This window comes from Sphaeramia orbicularis, chromosome 11 (assembly GCF_902148855.1).
Source record: "Sphaeramia orbicularis chromosome 11, fSphaOr1.1, whole genome shotgun sequence".
In the NCBI taxonomy this organism is placed as follows: Eukaryota; Metazoa; Chordata; class Actinopteri; order Kurtiformes; family Apogonidae; genus Sphaeramia; species Sphaeramia orbicularis.
Genome location: NC_043967.1, coordinates 16,509,637 through 16,529,089, shown reverse-complemented (window position 1 = coordinate 16,529,089; position 19,453 = coordinate 16,509,637). Strand labels below are relative to the sequence as shown.

The window sequence follows — 19,453 nt, the reverse complement described above, 5'->3', positions numbered from 1 at the left end:
TCATGATGCAATAGTTTTTTCGGATGCAATTTTTAAATTTTTTTATGGAATGTCCTTTGTGGTGGACAGTTTTCTTTATTATTATTATTATTATTTTTATTTTTTTTTTTTGTATAAAGTTGTATAACTCTTGTCCACAAATGTGGACAGAAAACCCATAGCTGGGTCTTAGGAAGTCAAAAGTTAATAAAGGAAAAAAAAAAAAAAACTCCAATGTTTTTATGTTCATTTTGGTCTTTAAAAATGGTGTGATTATTTAACTATGGAAACAATCACTTATTAATAAATGATTAATAAATAATTTATAAATGAATACATATACTAAAATGTCAACTAAACAACTGTCCAACTTTAATAACAACCACCTTCTAATTACCTAAACAATAATAAAATGAGCTTATACATAAATTTGTTTTGACTGTGTTCTTATTATTCAGTTGAGATAATCATGACAGATATTTCTTTTTTGGCGATGTATCAAATTTTATATGGAAAATAAATTGTATCTGTGTCCAAGAAATCACTTTCAACCAAGTTACCCATTACAAAAACACCTCTCAAGGAAGTGTGTTAATTCTAAATCACATGACCTGCTCCACCTGTGATGTTGATTTGTGTGTTTGCCACATATCATTCCATTTCCGAGTGGTTCCCAACCTTTGTTTGACCCCATTTTAATGTCATAAATTTCTGGCGACTCCAGACATTCAAAACAGAGACTTTTTTTTTTTGCTCAGATTAATTTGTTTTTGATCATGTAATAGTTTGCTATACTATGTTGCAAATAAACGTTAATTTTAGATGACATTTTGTCTATATAATGTATATTATTATGGACGGAGGCAGAAAAACCAGGTGTAGATTACTGCACAAAGTGAGAATTTTATTTTCCTTGGTCAGGATATGTACAGTCAGTCCAGCTGTGATTTACAAGGCTGACAATTAATACTGAACAAACAAGAACTCAAACTATGAATTATGAAAGAGCTGCAGCATCTGAAACCGACCACAATGAACATTTGAAAGATAAACAGTACCACAGTGCTTCAGTTTCAGCTTCAGAGTTTGCCATGTCCTTTATGTATTGTGATTGTCTCTCTCAACTCACCATATATTTTTTATTAGTTATTTTATTTTTTATCAATTACTAGAAATTTCAGGTGACCCCATTTGAATTCCAGGTGACCCCACGTGGTGTCTCGACCCCAAAGTTGAAAAACACTGCCATATCCGCTCTGGGATCGACTGTTTGAGTTTTTAAGGGGTAACATGGACACCAGTGTACAGAACATACAGATGTGGGCAGTGACCTTACATCTGAAGAACACGGACCTCAGCTCCAAGATGAAACCAAAGGTTGTAATACCACTGATGGCCACTGGGGGTGTTTCCAAAAACACCAGGTTTCCATAAAACTTTGAACTTTTCCCTAAAAATACAAAATGAGTTGCAATAAAAAACACAAAGTCAAAGTGTCCTTTCGGTCTCATCCTTTAGTTGTGGTTAATAGGTTTCATGATTAAGACGATTAAATTACTGTTGTACAGTGCCTGGTGACATCGAGTCCCCTATTTCTACATTTCCACTACTCAAGATACCATGTCGTCCTCCAAAGATAGCTGCAAACCCTGGAGCTTCACATAAGTATCTGTAATAAGAGTGATGATGTCTGTGTTCATTTATGCTGCATGTGTACAAATGAACAATGAGTACTTTCTTTTTCATTTTAACAGAAAAGAGAGTACATGGCTGGTCAAATGAATGATTTAAGGATTGATTCTGTTTATCCACTGGACCAAGACCACTGACAAACAAAGTCATGTTCAAGAACTGGAGGGAAGCTGAGACCAAATAAAAAAGCAAAGTGATCAAATTACCGTACATTTGACATTACTGACTGTACATTGTACAGAGGGTGAAATTATCATATAAAAATATCTGCCATTGTTGCCGCTAAATAATGAAAGGTTGTGCACGAGGCAGCAGCAAAATATTTTAGCCTCTTAAAAAGATTTGTGTAGGAAAAAACATTTTCAATTTAACTGTATGCTAAGAACATTCTGGTCACTTTACTTTGCTGAACCTTTCTAATGGACCTTTAACCTTTATAAGCAACAAGCCTTTGACAAAACAGTGGTAATAAACCAAAAGAGCAAAACATACCTTGTATGAAAACACACAGTGAGACGTGTGTCCTTGTTCAACCAAAGTGGTTTATTATCATTTTGACAATGTCATCTTATTGCTGTTTACCTCAGTGGTAAACTGTAGCCGAAGTCCTTCTGCAATTCATGACTATAACAAGGCAACGTACTGAAGAGGCTCAGGTCACAACTTTTATATTTTAGTCCAGAAATCAGACATTTCGGCAGTTGATGCGGAGACAGAATGGACCAAAAGCCAAAGGAAGTTTCGATACCGAGCCTTTTGTTTTCCAGTAAAATCACATATCATACGGTCATCATCAAAACATTTTTAACATTTCGTGTATAAGTGTTTTTTGTCTGTTTTTTCTTTTTGCATAACAGCTGCAGTAGCCGACCGGGTGCAGCTCTGCATTAAAAGGCACTTTGGTAAATGCTCAGATGCAAAAAAAACCCCAAAAGGATACAAACTTTTGTCTACATGGACACTGTGTAGCTCACAGTTACAATAATGACTAAGGAAAACCCTTACAAATAAACTGATAGAACAGACGACAGAAAGAAAACCAACACATGTTCTCCAGGCTCTGCTTGGTCCAGAAAGACGAAGTCCATACTGGTCTTGGTTATTGTTGCGTTAACCAGGTCCTGACACTTTGAGGCAGGTCTGAGTTCAGGTTCATACTTGTTTCTCTATCCATACATGTCGTGATGCAGACGTCACCATAACACAGGGAAGTCCATTTTACTGAAGCCAGGATCCCGACGCATCTCCCAGTATGTGTTGTTGCTCACCCAAGTGTCGTCCTTGGACTTCCTGCAGACACAAACCAAATAAACCGTTCTTTTAATTGGGGCAAAAGACATTTATGCACATGTTAGAATAGAATAGCCTTTATTGTCATTGTGTGTACAATGAAATGCTACTCCAGTCAGTGCAACAGTATTAATAAAAAACCCAATACTTCAGAAAACAACAATAGAGTGAATATAAAATTACAAAAACTAAAAACAAGATAAGAAAACAGAATATAAAGTCTTACAAAAGATAAAATAGAATAGAACTAAAAGTAAAATTGGAAAAAAAAAAAAAATTGACATAAAATACGAATAGACACAATATTAACATTATGTGTGTGTGTGTACATATATATATATATATATATATATATATATATATATATATATATATATATATATATATATATATATATATATATATATATATACACATATATAAAACCTCAAGTCTATTTAAAAACAGAGCATTTATGATTGGATAAATATTGCATTGTTATTGCAAGGAAGATTATTGCATGACCTATTGTACATAATTCACATTATACAGGGTTATTGCACTTTTTTGGAAGTGGTTGCATGAGGATCCATTGAGGGAAGTGATACAGTAACATACATTAATTATCAGGATACAGGGTTTATGGTGAAAGCAAGGTGAAATATTGTAATTATCCAATTCTACTTCTTGTGTAAAAAACACAACAGCAGATGTAAGAACTGATAAATATAAATTCTTTCTTTAGGAATCAGAATAGTGGGCTCTGTGTTCCAAACTTAAATAGGTCATTTTTATATTTAGGTTTCTGATCTGTGTAGGATACAAAAATATTCTTATCCTACACAGACCATAAACCTAAATATGAAAACTCTTTGAAATCATTTAAAACTACAGCGCTTGATGGGTTTTTTTGGTATCATTGGTCAAAAATCCTAAATTACTCTTCAGAACACTGTGATTCAACTGGTCCTATATCTGTAGAAAACCTATCCCATGATGCAGGTGCTTATGGACACGTGGGTTAAATTCCTGATCGATGGCTACAACTACAAATTGCTGATTAGACTCTATCGACTATGACCTTTTTTAGAAAAGTGTCATCACTTTTGCATAAAACAGCATTAAATGACATCAGGACATGTATATTTATATTTAGTCTTTTGATTTGGGTCAGGAGGGGAGAGCTGCAGAGGGGGGTTGTATTTTCCAGACCTGGCATTTTTTTTCCTCCTCATTTCAGCTGCTGCAGCTGCAACAAATATACATGTTACGGTGCTCTTAATCCAGCAAAATCCAGCACAGTTCCCATGTTTACCCATATGCACCAATATTGCATCTACACCCGTATGTTAGTTATTAGAGGGGAAAACAGGAAAATTCTACCATCTTTTCCTTGACCAGTTAGACATCCAAAGGCCATGCAAACACTGGGTCTGATCACACTTAAGTAAACTAATCTATAAGGAAAAGTAACCGACTACATACTTGAAAAAGCGTGGCTGGTGTGTCATGTTGTTGTCTTGCAGCACTTTCCTCCTCTCCCTCTGGAGCTGCTCGATTCTCTGTTTCTGCTCCTCAGCTCCGTCTATGTTCCCCTCTTCCAGGAGCCTGAACAAAGACCACAACAGAACACAGTATTTTGGTCACTTTACCTTTTTTAACAGACCTTCAACCTTTTTACTGCTGCCTCAAATCCACCAAAAAACCTTTGACAAAAACTAGCTTTGTGGTCTACTGCTGCCTTGACTGGATAGTCCGTGTTGTCTTCTGTCTTTGCTGAGCTCAGATCCAAACAAAATGATGGAGGCAGAGGCAGAGAAGCAACACTAGTCTTTTCTGAGGTAAAATTACTAATCGTGTCAAAGGAGTCAGTGATATAACGGCCTCTGTTGGCTGTGGGAAGTGCTGAAAATATTGTGAATGTAGTATAAGTATATTGATGTTTTTTGGGTGGGCTTGTTTTTTTAGGTGGCTTCAATACATTTACTTGCTGCTTAACATTTTAATACATCATCACTTTATCCCCAGTGTGAAAAAAACAAAACAATTCTAGCACTTTAAGTAAAATATAAATATAACTGAATAGAAATGAAAATATATTTGCAATTACTCTGAAGCATATTTTAAATCAGACGGTACTGGTTTTAAAATCATCGTTTTTTTTTAGTGTGTGTCCATGCTATTAATAAAATATCATTCATCAGACCGAAGCTGTACTACATGAATAGTTTCTATTTATAGGAAGTGGAGAGATAAATTCTTCTGACCACATGCCTCTGAGTTCTATCAACAGTTGCTATGGTAACCCACATATTTCCAGCTTGTTTTGCTTCACACCCCCATCAGACTTAGCCATGTCCTTATAAAAAATGTTGCAGACCTAAATCCACATATACTGCGGAACAATCTGTGCAGGCCATATGGCAAAAATACAAACTAAGTCAGATAAGAAGAAGAAGTTGTGTCCAAACCTCTGGTCTGGTCTGAACCGGGTGTCTGTTGGGGGCAGTAAGGACCTTAAGGTGTCATCCATCTCATTTAACTCTACTGCAAACTGTGTGAAGCCGTAGTACTGTTCTTGGTCCAACGGCATGGGGTCTGCACAAAGACACAAACAAACTCATAAAACAACAGTGGGCGGGTTGGTTAAAACTTAGTTCTGCCACTTCCTGTAAAGCTTTAGACGGACTGTTTCGGCCATAAATTACTCACTTGCTCTCCAGATACATGTGGCAGAGGGTGGGTCTCCTTGAAACACTGCCTCATTCCATTTCCCAAATATGGAATGTACCACTTTTCCTCTTGAATCCGTAATGACACCTTCAATCTCATTCACTGTGGAACTCCACGATTTTGCCTAAAAAAATTATGGGGGGGGGGGTGTCAAACTGTGACATTACTTGTAAAATTAATCATAACATTACATTTACATCATTTTGCAATGAACATTGTGATTGATCAGATTTACGACAGTTTTCCAGACTTATTAAAATTCAGTTCCTGTCCTGACCAGAAGATGGTGCCATTTACCTTAATACCGTCTATGACAAAGCTTTTCCCAGTGTTTTGAGGTTTGGAGGATACAACAGTGCAAATTGAATATATCTCTGGTAAAGAAAACCGAAAAATCTATTTGAAGAAGCTGACACTGGTCTGTGGGGTGAAAATAGTCACTTTTTCCTAACCTTGACAAATGTGACTTTGCACTGGCAGCCATCACTGCTGAGATTTTTGATGGCCATTTCTCCGTAGTGTTCAATCCAACGCTGGCCGCTCAGGATGTTATGGATACACGACGTCACTTTGTTCCATTCGTAGTGGTCCCCAAATCTGGAGAATAGCAAGCACACTGCTTCAGTCAGTTGACTTTCAAAGATTCTTTGTAGATTATAATACAAGATAATGTTATATGAAGAGAAATTATAGTGCACTGAAAAGTGTAAACACTTGGATACACAAACACCCACTCATTATGAAAATAAAGAGAGGACTTACGCAGGTAATGTAAGATGGGTGGTTCCCATGGGAACTATTTCCATAGATTTTCCCCAGAATTTATTTTTCCATCGGATATCTAAAAGAAATGAATCCAAAAAACAAGTGAGCACTTGTGGAAAAACAGTTGGATAATCTTAGTTTCAATCTTTGCTCCTGGATTCTTAATCCGTTGTATTTAATAACAGTGTTATCTGTGTATACACAGGCGTCTTTATTCACCAAGAAGTTAAAACAAGGTCAGTGAAACTCTGAAGATGAAGTGTAACCTCCAGCATGTACTGAGTAGTCAGGAATAAGGCGTGGCAGTATAATGTATGAGCTGGCCCAGTTAGAAAGAGGGTAAATGTCTTATTTATAATAAACAAGGTCTCTCCTGCTAACCTTGCCAAAAGCTGAAGTTCCTTGAATCACAGTGACATGCTGACACAGGTGGGTGATGACTCACCTGGGATGAGAAGAGAGGGGTTACACATTAGATAAAAAAAAGAATACATTAGAGGTTTTATCACCTCTGAAACTGAATAATTGATTAACAAATGAAAAAAACAAAACAAAAAGAGACAATGTGAACACCAGCAGGTTTTTGCTAGCCGTTCAGTCTTTCCTACTTGGAGATTTTGTGAGGGTTTGCAGCACAGAGCAGACAGAGAATGAGATTTTTCCACCATTTTGCACAGTCATCAGTAGATAATACATGTTTTACCAATGTGTCATGACTTGAACATTTTAACACTGTTTACAAATTAAATATGTCTCATTCAATTTGTAACTTCACTGTAATTCACATCAGAACACTGACCAACAACATTTCTTGTTAAGTCAATGTCTTCCCAACCAATGAACCCTGTGTGTGATGCAACACTCACCTGTTCAGCTATAAACCTGAAGCCTTTATCAGGTCTGTCGCATTCAAACGTCTCTCCCAGGACAGGGTTAAAAGGTTTACTTCCTGCCCGATGGTAAGTGGATGCATATGCAGATATTGCGAAGGTGGCAATGTACACCTACAAAAAAACAAAACAAATACACAAGGAACATTAAAGCCTGTCTTTTGTTTAAAGGTCAATGTGAAGGTGAGGCAAATCCAAATCCCAAGTCACGTAGCAATTTTATGATGATTTACAAAAGCGAAATGAGAGTGACAAAATAGGAAAAAATGAGGTTGTGAGTGTTTGTGGCCTGTGTTTTGAGTTATAAATGACAATGATTCCAAAAGGCTGTGTGCATCAGAGCACTTTTACAGCCCAGTGTCTATTGCTGTAAAATAAGCATTATTATGATGATGATTATTATTATTATTACCACCACCACAAATAGCCCTGCATTAAGTATATTTTAAAATGTGCAGGATATCTGTTATTTTTTTATGTTAATCACAACAGTTCCAGTGTGTATTTACACTGGACAAATGGCAAAAAAGTTGTTGTGAAAATGCCATGTAAAAAGTTTTATTTGCATGTTTTGCTGTAGGTTTATAGAATTTTAATTTTTTTTTTTTTTCCTTTCTCACACTTGATAACATGGACTTTGTGTGACTACGGAATTTAAAGAGTATTTATACTTTAAAATATTCAAATCTGACCTGGATTTATCATTACAGCATTTACAGACCTCTGAAGTTCTACCAAAGGGATAATTGTACTGGAGTGTAGAGATATGAACTGAATATCAATGCTAGGGGTCTTAGGATTTATGTGACCACTAGAGGGAGTAATGAGACATTCTGCCAGTCTCCCATGGTGAGGAAAACTAAGGCCAGGGCTTTTGACCAAAGCCTCAGAAAGTCATCAGATGAGATGAGAACTGTTAAGAAACAACTGTTAGAGACAAAGCAAGTGATAAAGTGATAAAAATTATAATCACTGTTGTTGTTTTCTTCACTGGACACAGATCTAAATGAAAAGAAGAGTTTGATGCTGAAATCACATTTCTTCTTCATGGTTGAGTTTGATTATGAGGCTTATGAAGGTATAAAGATATTATTTGATGCTATTATCTTTGCTAAATTGTTGATCCATGGTTCAGACTAAACTGTGACAGTTCTGACCTTGTTTGAACAATTTCAAAGAGATTTTTAGTGCAGATATTGACAGCACAAAGCGTACAGAAAACAGGTGATTTGTGGTTTTACTGTGTCTGTTTTCTGTCTAAAAATAGAGCTAAGCTAACAGAGTTATAGGCTTATGAAAAATATTGGCTAATGCCGTAACCTTCATGGAGATTATAATACACTGTGCTATTTTGACTAGCTGTCAAAATAACAGGCTGGGAGTTTTTTTATGAAGGAGAAAACGTAATACCACATTACAGACGAATGTAGCATTAAACAAGCTTCACTCTTTATTTGGTGAGTGATACAGTCTGTGGAGATGTGTTCATTTGTTGGTGGTTTTGGCCCTAAGTGTGTTCTGGTACATGACTAACCCCTGCTGTTGAGAGTTTAGAATATCAATACTACACAGGAGACCTTTAAACACAGGCAGCAACACATAATGGAATGCAAACACGAGCCCATTTCTTGTCCAACTGTGATTCATGGTTGGTGGCCTTCATGCCGTGATAACTCTGAAACATTATGAGCTCTTTTTGACTCACCATGCGCTGATAAGGGTCCTGCGTCTGGTTGGCGGTATCCAGCAGCTCACTATACTCCAGCTCCTCAGTCAGCCTCTGCAGGGTGTTGAGCGGCTCATTGAGTTGTACCGGCATGGCCACTTTGGACAGGTCTTTACCAATATTGTTCCTCAGGATGTTCCACAGACTCACACTGCTGGTGGGAGAAGGAGAGGGGAGCGTCGAACGCCGACGGACAAGGCGTACCATGCTGCTAACTGGAGGGAAGAAACGTAGGGAGTGGAGGTAAAAGGAGAAAAAATATATTTTAATTGTGTCAAATGGGACACCCTGAAGACCTTGGAAGTTACTCTGCACAGGGACTAATCATTCTTTGTGGTCTAGTCTGGCTCAGTGGAAGAACTGAGCTGGAAATAGGGCGAATATTTCCATTGTGCAGAATTGTCATTCTCCCTGACACTATTAGCACTTTGAAAGTCCCCGTCGCTACGTGAAAGAACAACAACCTCCAAGCTGCAACTACACTCTGAAAATAACAGGTTTTGCTATAAAAAGACATTATTTAAGCACCATTTTGTTTTGTAGAGATAAAGTCATTTTAATTTCACGGCATGCTTCCTTGTGCACATCTACCACCAGAACACCTTCTCTCTTGATACGCTCTCGGTTTTGCAAATGCACTGCCACAGCATCCTGCACTTAGTGCCGCCCAAAAACTTGCCCAACAACCCAGATAACTTTTAGCTCTGTTCCAGTACGACAGTGGAGGCTGCCTGACCCACCTACTGAGACAGTGGAAAGACGGAAGACCTCACATCTAAACCAGGTTTAGTACATTTTAATGGAACAGGGCAGCATATTTATAAATTACATTTGCAATGATCTTGTTACTTGAGCCATCCTTGTTTTAATTAATTTCATGTGTTTTAATGTGGGTCTTGTTTTATTAGTTAAATTGTGGGGATAGGTTTGTGGTTTTCAGGACTTGGTATGTTTTCTGTGCTTTAAGTTGAATCCCTAGTCATTCTTTGTCTTCTAAAATCTTAATGTCATTTAACAACTTATTTTGGTCATTTTCTTGTCTGGTTATCCAGAAATAAAATCTATCAGTCTGATATATTAACAGCCCAGTTTAATCGTCCTGGTCTACCTTAAGGCTATACAGTGAAGATCTAACTAACACCATCTGCAGTAGTGAATTAATGATGCTTGTTCACAGATGCTTTGTCACATACTGTGGGATGAAACATTGTGCTAAGTTTGTAAACATATCTACTAGCTGCCAGTCACCATGTTTTAAATATTCTCTAACAGAAATGTGTAGTTTCTGCAATCCAAGACATTTATCATTTATTTGATGCTGACAATGAACATCCTAACTCACTCTAAGGTCTGTTTACTGTTCTGTCTTTCTAACTCTGTTGAGGGAGTTGATTTGTCTGAATTCACACATACGAAGACACAACAACTTGTTAGTGTGTCGCATACCAGAGTTGTGTCTCTCACTGCCTCCCTCGTTGCTGTAGGTATCCATGGAGACGCTGTCACTGACATCACTGATGTACGAGTCGTCGTCAGACACCTGAAATAGGAAAATCAAAGTTCAGAGATTAGCAACAGATCACGACATAAGAGTCAAAGGACAAACACCATAATTCTATCATCTCTGCATCATGAGTTTAGAAAAACTAACAAACCATATAGATTAGATTTTGCCTCTTCAGCTGTTGATAATGGGAAGTGAACAAGTTTACATATTCATTAATATTCAAGTATTATTCTGTTATGAGTTTGACAGGTATCATGTAACCACCATATTGTCACTGTTGGGCAGAAATCTATTATGTCCAAAGCAGTTATTTTTTCCAAGAAAATGGAAAAAACAATGTATACTCTAAATAAATGAATGGGGTTAGGAGATGTAGTCAGATGCCATTTTCAAAACTTCTCGTTGGTTAAATATTTCTAAAACAGTCAGGTCAACGTGAAGACTGACCAATACAGGGTGTCCCATAAGTCTCCATACATAGGAGACATAATACATACGGTTCTAACATGTATTTCTTTATATTTCTTCTTTATAGTTCTTCAGCAGTGGAGGACAAACATTGAAATGTGTTCCCGACAAAATGGCAGTCATATAGAGCATATTATATAAATAAAAATGGTTTATGTCAAGAAACGTTTATTTTTCCTATGTATGGAGACTTATGGGACACCCTGTAGAATCGTTTCACTTTAGAAGACATGGAAATTGTTCATATTGTCCATCATTATTTATGATAAGAGGATAAATATTTTTTATGTGCTGAAATAGACTGTTTTGTGCCTCTTGTGTTCCTTGTTTTCTAATAAAATCACCACTTGCATTTTATGTCATATTTATACAGATTAATGTCTGACATGGACTAGTTTTGTTTTGTACTGGATAAATACCATTTACCCAATTTGTTAAAATGTCTAAGTGTCAGTTATTGAAAAGTGAATGCTGTATAAGCATTTTAGCTGCAAAGACACAAATACAAGCACTTTTTTCATTTTTGTCATTTTTATTTCATGAACTTAAATTGATTAGTTTTTTAGAAATAAAGAAGCCCTTTGTATCTAGGAACAAAAAAAAAGAATCGTTTTATGACCCAAAAAAAAAAAGACCAAAAATGACCTTACGAGGTTTCAGCCTGACAGCGACGATATTTTGTATAGATACTGTGAATTAAGATTGCCTGAAAATGAAGGATATGCTGATATTTTATGAGGTTTCTCTGGAAATGAATACAGCACATTTAGAATACCCATCTCATTTGTGGGTTTTAACAGTGAGACACATTTAAGGTCAGCTCAGATAAAGACAAAGATCCTGTCTAGTAGAGATACATGTTCCTAGTCTGAAGAAAAATCCACATTTCCGCTTGAAAGTAGAAACACGGCTGTTTTTAATATAATGAAAGAGGTTATGACCACTTCTGACAGCCTGTCTTTATCTCTGTTCTGCTTCATGTTAACAGGAAGATGAGCAGAATATTCATTTTCATTAACTATATAAACAGCTTAGAAGGAATTTTGTAAATATCAGAATAATGGAAAACAGTACATTTAGTTCATGTAAGTGTGTCATTGAAAAGAGGCCACCGTACCTCATTTTCAGAGGATGAGGAGGAAAGCAGGTATTCCTGAGCATCAAAGAACTCAGATATAGACTCTGGGATAGATGCCTTGCTCTCATTAGACACCTGATGGACTAAGGAGTGGGAGCCAGCAGGACATTCCTGTTGGATGATAAAGCCAGTAAGGAAAAATAAGTGATAGAGTTGAACAGTCGGTGTAATCATGAAGAAACATGAGGTCTGGAGTTACAGTCACTCACTGAGGTGTAGGGAGCTTTCAGCCCCATGACCTGCACCGACTGAGGGGCCTGCAGGTCGATGGTGTGCCTCAGTCTGTCTCTTTCTGTGACCAGAGAACTAAACGCTGATTTCAGTGTGGTGTGAACTAGAGAGAAGCAAATGCAGAGAAGCAAAAAAAACAGGGAGACAACAAGTACTGAGTTGTCATGGAAACTATCTTACCATATAGAAGCAAAAAAGAAACATCTTCTATCTAAATAGGTCTTTTAACCCCTTTAAGACTGCCATTATAACAGGCTACCTAGGTGTCTTCATGTTTTCTTTGCAATAAAAATGTCTTTTTTTTGCCCATTCCTTTGCACCTTTGTTTTCAGGAAGAAGTTAACTTTCAATATCTGTCCATTAATTATCATTATTATAAATAATAAAAGCTTAAAACAGTGTGTTTTAGTAAAAAAGGAAAAAAATGGACTTGAAGTTTTTACCATATTTATTATCAGAAACAATTGTAAATGTCCATAATGAAACTTTCTGAGATTGCAGAAATACAATTTTAACTATTCTACATCTGCTCAAACATGCTTTTAGGTCTTGAACATTCAGTGTTCATATTATAGTTTCATATTTTTTGTTTTTTCCAGGCCTGTGTGGAAGTGTCTGAAACAGTTCCTTTCTACTTGTAATAGAGTCCCATATTGCTGCCGTAAAGTGTTATACAGTGTCGGAAAGCTCAGGATCTCAGCTTTCTGATGCCATTTGAATTTTATGGATAGCGCAAACGTTTCAGGAGTGACAGGGTTAAACAAACTTGTGCAGATATAGGCTGACACTCACTGTTGTTGGCCAGCCTGCAGAAGTCCTCCTGGAGACGGGACACCTCTGTAGGTGAGTCTGGGGATTCTGGACAGACTTCCTGTGTGTTGGGCTCAGTGGTCGACAGGTTAGGGTTGGAGGCATGGAGACGAGGGGATTTGGAGGAGATACAGCTTGGGACCTGAAGCACAGACATCAAACAAAAGGTGAAGGAGGGTAAAAATGACATGTGTAAACTAGTATTTAATACTCAACGGCTGGAAAAAAAAAGACTGGACAAACATCCACCTGTAGTGTGGCTTTAGATTCTTTCCCATTATTCTTGGACCTCCATCTTCTTGGTCGCTTCTCCTTCTTAGGAATGTCATAAGTAGATGCCTGTGGCACCACAAGAACCGCAGACATAAAGGTAATGGTAAAAAGCATATCTCTATCTTGATCTCGAGCTCAGTTTCATATCCCTATAAATCATAATGGATTAAAGGAGTTTTCTGAAACATGAATTCCAACTACACTACCAACACTACTTTAACATTTCAGACATTACTCAGGGAAAAAATGTGAGGCTTATTGTTTTTTATAGTATATCTGAGTTATGGCATCAGCAAGTTCTCTTCAAAAACTACAACTCAGTCAAAAGGAGACAGTTGACTGATGCATCAACCTATAGATAACATAATAGCGCAGTCTGTCAGAGTAAACAATTAAAACACTTCCATTTAAACAAGGTCAGAACTGCCTTAGTTTTCTCTGAACAAATGACAAAACTAGCAAATACAATAATGTCTGATCTGCAAACCATGAATATATTACATACTATTGCAATTTGTCAGAGATCTGCATATTTTTTTGCCTTTCTTCAAACACCATAGAACAGAGTTGCACCTCAAATCCTGTAGGTTTTTAGGTTTTGTCAATAAAACTATTTTTGTCAGGCTTAGAAAAAAATGCGGCTTGATATGATTGTGTTTTATTTTTTTTTCCCCATTACACAATTTTGCAGACTTGGTACCCTTCTGTTTTCTGTCAGTGCTTAATCTAACCATAACAATGCTTTTAACGTTATTTCTGAGACATGGCTGAAAATCACAAGTAGTAGTTAAAACAATGTAACATTGATACCATTCATTGGCATTATATGGAAGCAGAAAACCACATTATGTATATTCACATTTTATGTAAAAGCACAATGATAACGGGGCTGTGATTTCTAATATACACACACGATTAATTTAGAAAATGCACAAATGAGCTAATGTCAATGCTTACTTGTAGCGCACTAATGGCTGGAGCTGAGTAAGTCCGGTGAAGTACCTCCATGCTCTTCAGCAGCAGATTAAGCTCCAGCAAATACGATTCACACTCCTCCAAGTCTGAGTGAAAAAGAGACAGTTATTTGCTGAAAGTTTAGATTAGATTAGCTAGAACTTTATTGATTCTTTGGGCAGAGCCATCAGGAAACTGAAGTTCCAACAACTCTGGACAATGCAAAAATCTAAATCTTACCAAGTGCATCTTTCTCATTTCTAGTCAAAATATCTCATCACACTCAAAATAAGGGATCATCGCCTAAAGAGTAACTTGTAAGTGAGATATAAGAACTTATTTTTAGACAACAGATCTGGAAAATTTTATTTCATGAAATCTTACCAAAATAATTTTCACTTGTTCCATTGGCAGATTTTTTTTTTTGCTTGAATTAAGCAAAAAAATCTTGAATTAAGCAAAAAAAAAAAAAATCTGCCAATGGAACAAGTGAACATTATCTTGGTAAGATTTCTTGAAATAAGATTTTCAAGATCTATTGTCTAAAAATGAGTTCTTATATATCATTGAAAAGTTACTCTTTAGGCGATTATGCCTTATTTTGAGTGTGAGGAGATATTTTGACTACAAATGCGAAAAATACACTTGGTAAGATTTGGATTTTTGCAGTGAATATACACACACAATAAACACTGCAAGAGAATAGCAACACAATAATTATCCAAAAAAAAAAAAAAATCCAGTAGCGCTCCTAATCAATTTATATTGTTTAGTTGCCCTTTATGTTTATTATCTTTTTCATTGTAATATGATGTCATTGTTGTTGTTTGTAATATTTTTGTTGTTGTTATTGTTTGTTTATTTACTTGATTTGTCTTTTGTTTTTTCTGTCCACTATATCTTGTTAACTGTATCACTAATAAAATAATAATAATAATAATAATAATAATAAGTAGATAAATAAATAAATAGTGGTGGAAAATTGCACATTGGAAAGTGCTAGTGCATATACACACACAGTAATACTTATACAGCGGAAAGGATAAAGCAGCAAGACAATAGTAGCATAGCACAGTGTAAGTGGTCAAAACTCAAAAAGCAACCAACCTTTGCAGCACTTGTCCATGTCCTCCGAGGAGTGGAGCCAGGAGCTGACCTTTGCCTGATGGATTGACGCCTGCTTAGTAAGAGTATTCCTCTGTTAAAGCAGGGGACACCGATGGAAAATCAACCATTTGATATATTATAACTGCATACCTAAAACAGTAAACACAGCCATGACGTGTCAATTGTGTTTTCTATCAACTTACTTTTCTTAGGGAGTCGTTAAGCGAGGGGGAGGAACTAGCGTGGGGGTGGAAAAGGTGCCTCTCGTGGGGATACATAGCAATTTCGTTCTGCCTGAAGACTCGATGATGACGCAGCTTTGACACCCACTCCTCAAACAGCTCCGGAGACTTCACCTGGGTGCCATAAAGTCAGATTAAGAGCACCACCTTAGAGAGAACTGCAATAAGAGTCAATGTGTAAATCAGATGAATGGACAGAGTTACCTTTAGGTGATAGATGTTATCCTCTGTATCGAGGTCAATGCACATGGCTTTTTTCTTGATAGACATGACGGAGAGTCCGACATCAATGCAGCCATGGAGCTTTCCTTTCTTAAGCTGAGCAAACAAAATCATTTGTTTAGGTCTTTGAGGGTTAACAGTCACCAGTGACCAAAAGCATCGACTGATATAAAATGTCCAAGAACTTCTGACCCACTCATCTTTTCAATACATGCAAATAAATGAGGTAAAATGCAGTTTCTCAGCTTTTTATTATCATCAGATATGACCCATTTGGACGTTCAGAGGCTCCGTAGTAAATGTGGGAACACCGTCATCTTCTACAACATTGATTCACCAGTAAAATCCATGGAGTTGGATCAATGACAGTGGATGGAGACACTTGTTTTTATGTTCAGTTAATGATCAATTTTCCTGAATAAACAACTTTTTCTTCAATTTTCTCCATTTTGATATAATAACCTTGGAATTTACTTGTATTTACCACTTATTTTATGAACATCTGCATGATCAATAAATTAAATACTGGAAAATCTATTTTCACTTAAAGATAGGACTAATGGCCCTGCATCTCACCGGCATGTTCTATCCAGAATCAATATATTGAATTTGTGAAGTTGTCAGATCTGCTGCTTTATTAGAGTCCTGTGGTCTAGATGCAACAGATCAATCTCCCAATAGAAGATGATGATACTTTCACTGGAGGAGAATGCAACTAAGTCAATGAAAGTTCATATGACTTCCTACCAGTGCTCAATGTAATTATATTGATATCTCTAACCATTTCCATGTTATAAACTATCAAAATATGGCCCATTATAAAAAATACACATTTTTAATATTTCAAAAATTCTTTAAAAATTAAAAAATCTAAATTTGTCAAAAATGTGAGCAAACTTTAAAGACATAGTCCCAAGGAAACTACATACGGAATTTGAAATGAATCTGACCAGTAGTTTTGTCAAGGATAGAATAATAAACTATAATAAATGACTTAGGAAAAGTCATTACGAAAACATTTCAAGTTCATCCTTAAAGGTGGGGTAGGAGATGTTTTTCTGGAGCACTTGTACAGGAAACAAAGCCAGAGCCAGAGCTTGCCTATATTAGTTATATTAGGATGGAAAGTTCACCGACAAACTGTCCAGTCACTAACATAAACCACTAAAAAATGTAACATTAGCCAGATAGGTATGAACTGGGGCTGTTCTGTAAGAGCGGGGGTGTTGGAGGAGACTGGATGAGGTACACATGGATCCGCGAGCCAGAGCCGGGGGCAAGGTCGGAGCTGGGCAAATTGATGCTGTGCAGCGCTTGTGAGCCCTTGGGAACAAGCATTGCGCATGCCAGTACTCTGGAGGCGTGGCTTCAGGGGGATGTCTGAAGAAAGGGGTTTGGACTTTTTTTTTAATAATATTTTATTTTGCGGTTTTCAATTATGTGAAACATACACACAAAAACAAAACAAAACACAAAGGCTCAGATGTGTGTAATAACTGATCAATTAACCAACCAGTCAGTCCTTGTTCAAAGAAAGAAAGAAAGAGGAGCAGAGGCTGAAGACAGTCACCGGTACACAGATACACTCCCTAGTCCAATTTAACTTCCTCCAAGTATGCGAGAAACGGAGTCCAAGTATTTGAAAAAGTGTTTACAGAACAGGTCCTCAAAGACCTGAGCTTTTCCATCTGTATTAATGACAACATATTATTGACCCACGCTTGAAAAGGAGGATTTGGAGACTTCCATTCTTTTAATATCAGTCTCTTAGTGATTATCATTCCAAGTTCCAACGAACGTTGTAGTGTTGCAGGTATATTCCCGACAGTCTGAGAGGGGTTTGGACTTTTGAGTTGTGTATTTTCAAAATGTACGAGGGCCGTTCAATAAGTTCATGGCCTCACCCACAACAGAACAACACAGACTGATAATTTATATTTTATTTTTCAACATAATCTCCATTTACAGCAATGCACTTGGTCCATCGATGTTCAAGCATCACTATCCCATCACGAAAGAATGTAACATCCTGTATTATAACAACCAGTATTTCTGGGTGAGGCCATGAACTTACTGAACAGCCCTCGTAGCTTGCTCCAACTGTTTTTCCAAGATCTCCAACCCCACCTTTAAAGACCTAGAAATGTTTTTGAGGTGATTTCCATCTGAATTTTCCTATGATTATTGTCATTTTATCCTCAACATTTTTCAGTGAAATCTGGTATTTTGCAATATTTAATTTACCAACCATGTAGACATATAAGGAGCCTCTGGGTCATGTCATGTCTGGGTCATAGCCGATGACGATGAAAAGCAGAGAAACTACATTTTACCTGAATTACTTCAATGTATTCATAGTATTAGTGGTTAAAAAGTTATTCTACATTTAAGATCGGTAGATGCTTTCAGCACCAGCGGCTTTTTAGGTCTAACTTATGTTTATAACAGTGATAGACCACAGATACTCCAAGAGTGATACCTACATCAGTTCCACGCTTTGCATACTTCAGGATGCCTTTCTCCAACACAAAGTACCTCTAAATGGGAAGGAAACAAAATCAATTAACAAATAATTCAACAAATAAATGTTGCAAGTTCCTATGACAGAAGTTTATCACCCTGCAAATTTCGCAACAGTGACAGCTGAGTCAATAATTAGTGAATGAGATAATGAGATAATGACACAAAGTGCACAGGCAGACCCACAGATCACATGCATACTGCGTTCACTTTTTCAGTTTTACAATAGGAAAAAAACTCTAACCAGACACTTTGGCAGTCCTTGAGGGTTAATCTATTGCCTCTTAAAAAGGCAATTCAATCATGTTACAAGGCAAGAGTTTCCAGGTATGCATGATCACACTCAGAGAGAAGAGGAGGAGGAAAATGAGTCATGACTGCTGAATAATCTCAGCAGAATAAAAACAATGGAAAGAAGAAGGAAATACAGGAAACTGTTGAAGAGGAGGAAATGTGAAGTTATTAAAAGCTGACAGGTCAAAAGCATGGTTTGATGTTTAGGAAAGACCAAAAGCGCGGCATCACTCCTTGTTCCAATAATAAAGAGTACATGTGTACACTGTTCATTTTTAAATGTTCAATATATGACTTTTGGTGGGGCTCGTGGGCTTGGGTGAAGTCTTTTTGTACTCTCAGGTTTGTTGATAGCTGAAGTCCATTTCTGAGTTAATTTAGGCTAGTGTTGTCACTGTGGAGGAGAACTCAGGTGTGAGTGTAAGGATTTCCTGGCCCAAGTTGTCTACAGAGAACCCAGTGTACCGGAACGGTGGCTGTCAGGAATGTCATCACTTGAGAAAATCAGGGAATGTGCTCATTTTTCAAGGTATGATATGAACTTTATTGATAAGGTCATATTAGAGACGAAGCTAATCAGGGAAGGATACATAGAGCCTGACTACAGCTGCAGCTATTGATTATTTTTGTAAT

At 36.9% G+C, this 19,453-nt stretch overlaps 1 protein-coding gene across 2 annotated transcripts in view; it reads right to left on the bottom strand.

Moving 5' to 3' along the window:
- Window positions 1-2,193: 2,193 nt before the first annotated feature.
- Window positions 2,194-19,453, bottom strand: part of LOC115428786 (oxysterol-binding protein-related protein 3-like) — a 27,971-nt gene continuing 10,711 nt past the window's right edge. Inside the window, exons 4-22 of one of the 2 annotated variants that reach the window (XM_030148004.1) lie at window positions 18,490-18,543; window positions 15,989-16,102; window positions 15,746-15,898; window positions 15,543-15,633; window positions 14,439-14,542; window positions 13,458-13,547; window positions 13,191-13,350; window positions 12,377-12,501; window positions 12,147-12,278; window positions 10,501-10,594; window positions 9,034-9,269; window positions 7,305-7,442; window positions 6,820-6,883; window positions 6,436-6,514; window positions 6,126-6,270; window positions 5,653-5,797; window positions 5,412-5,538; window positions 4,426-4,548; window positions 2,194-2,961 (exon numbers count right to left, since the gene is read on the bottom strand). In XM_030148004.1, coding sequence (XP_030003864.1) covers window positions 2,865-2,961; window positions 4,426-4,548; window positions 5,412-5,538; window positions 5,653-5,797; window positions 6,126-6,270; window positions 6,436-6,514; window positions 6,820-6,883; window positions 7,305-7,442; window positions 9,034-9,269; window positions 10,501-10,594; window positions 12,147-12,278; window positions 12,377-12,501; window positions 13,191-13,350; window positions 13,458-13,547; window positions 14,439-14,542; window positions 15,543-15,633; window positions 15,746-15,898; window positions 15,989-16,102; window positions 18,490-18,543 — 2,271 coding nt within the window. In that variant the 3' untranslated portion in view covers window positions 2,194-2,864. The remainder of the gene's footprint in view (window positions 2,962-4,425; window positions 4,549-5,411; window positions 5,539-5,652; window positions 5,798-6,125; window positions 6,271-6,435; window positions 6,515-6,819; window positions 6,884-7,304; window positions 7,443-9,033; window positions 9,270-10,500; window positions 10,595-12,146; window positions 12,279-12,376; window positions 12,502-13,190; window positions 13,351-13,457; window positions 13,548-14,438; window positions 14,543-15,542; window positions 15,634-15,745; window positions 15,899-15,988; window positions 16,103-18,489; window positions 18,544-19,453) is intronic. The other variant, XM_030148005.1, reaches the window with a different exon arrangement.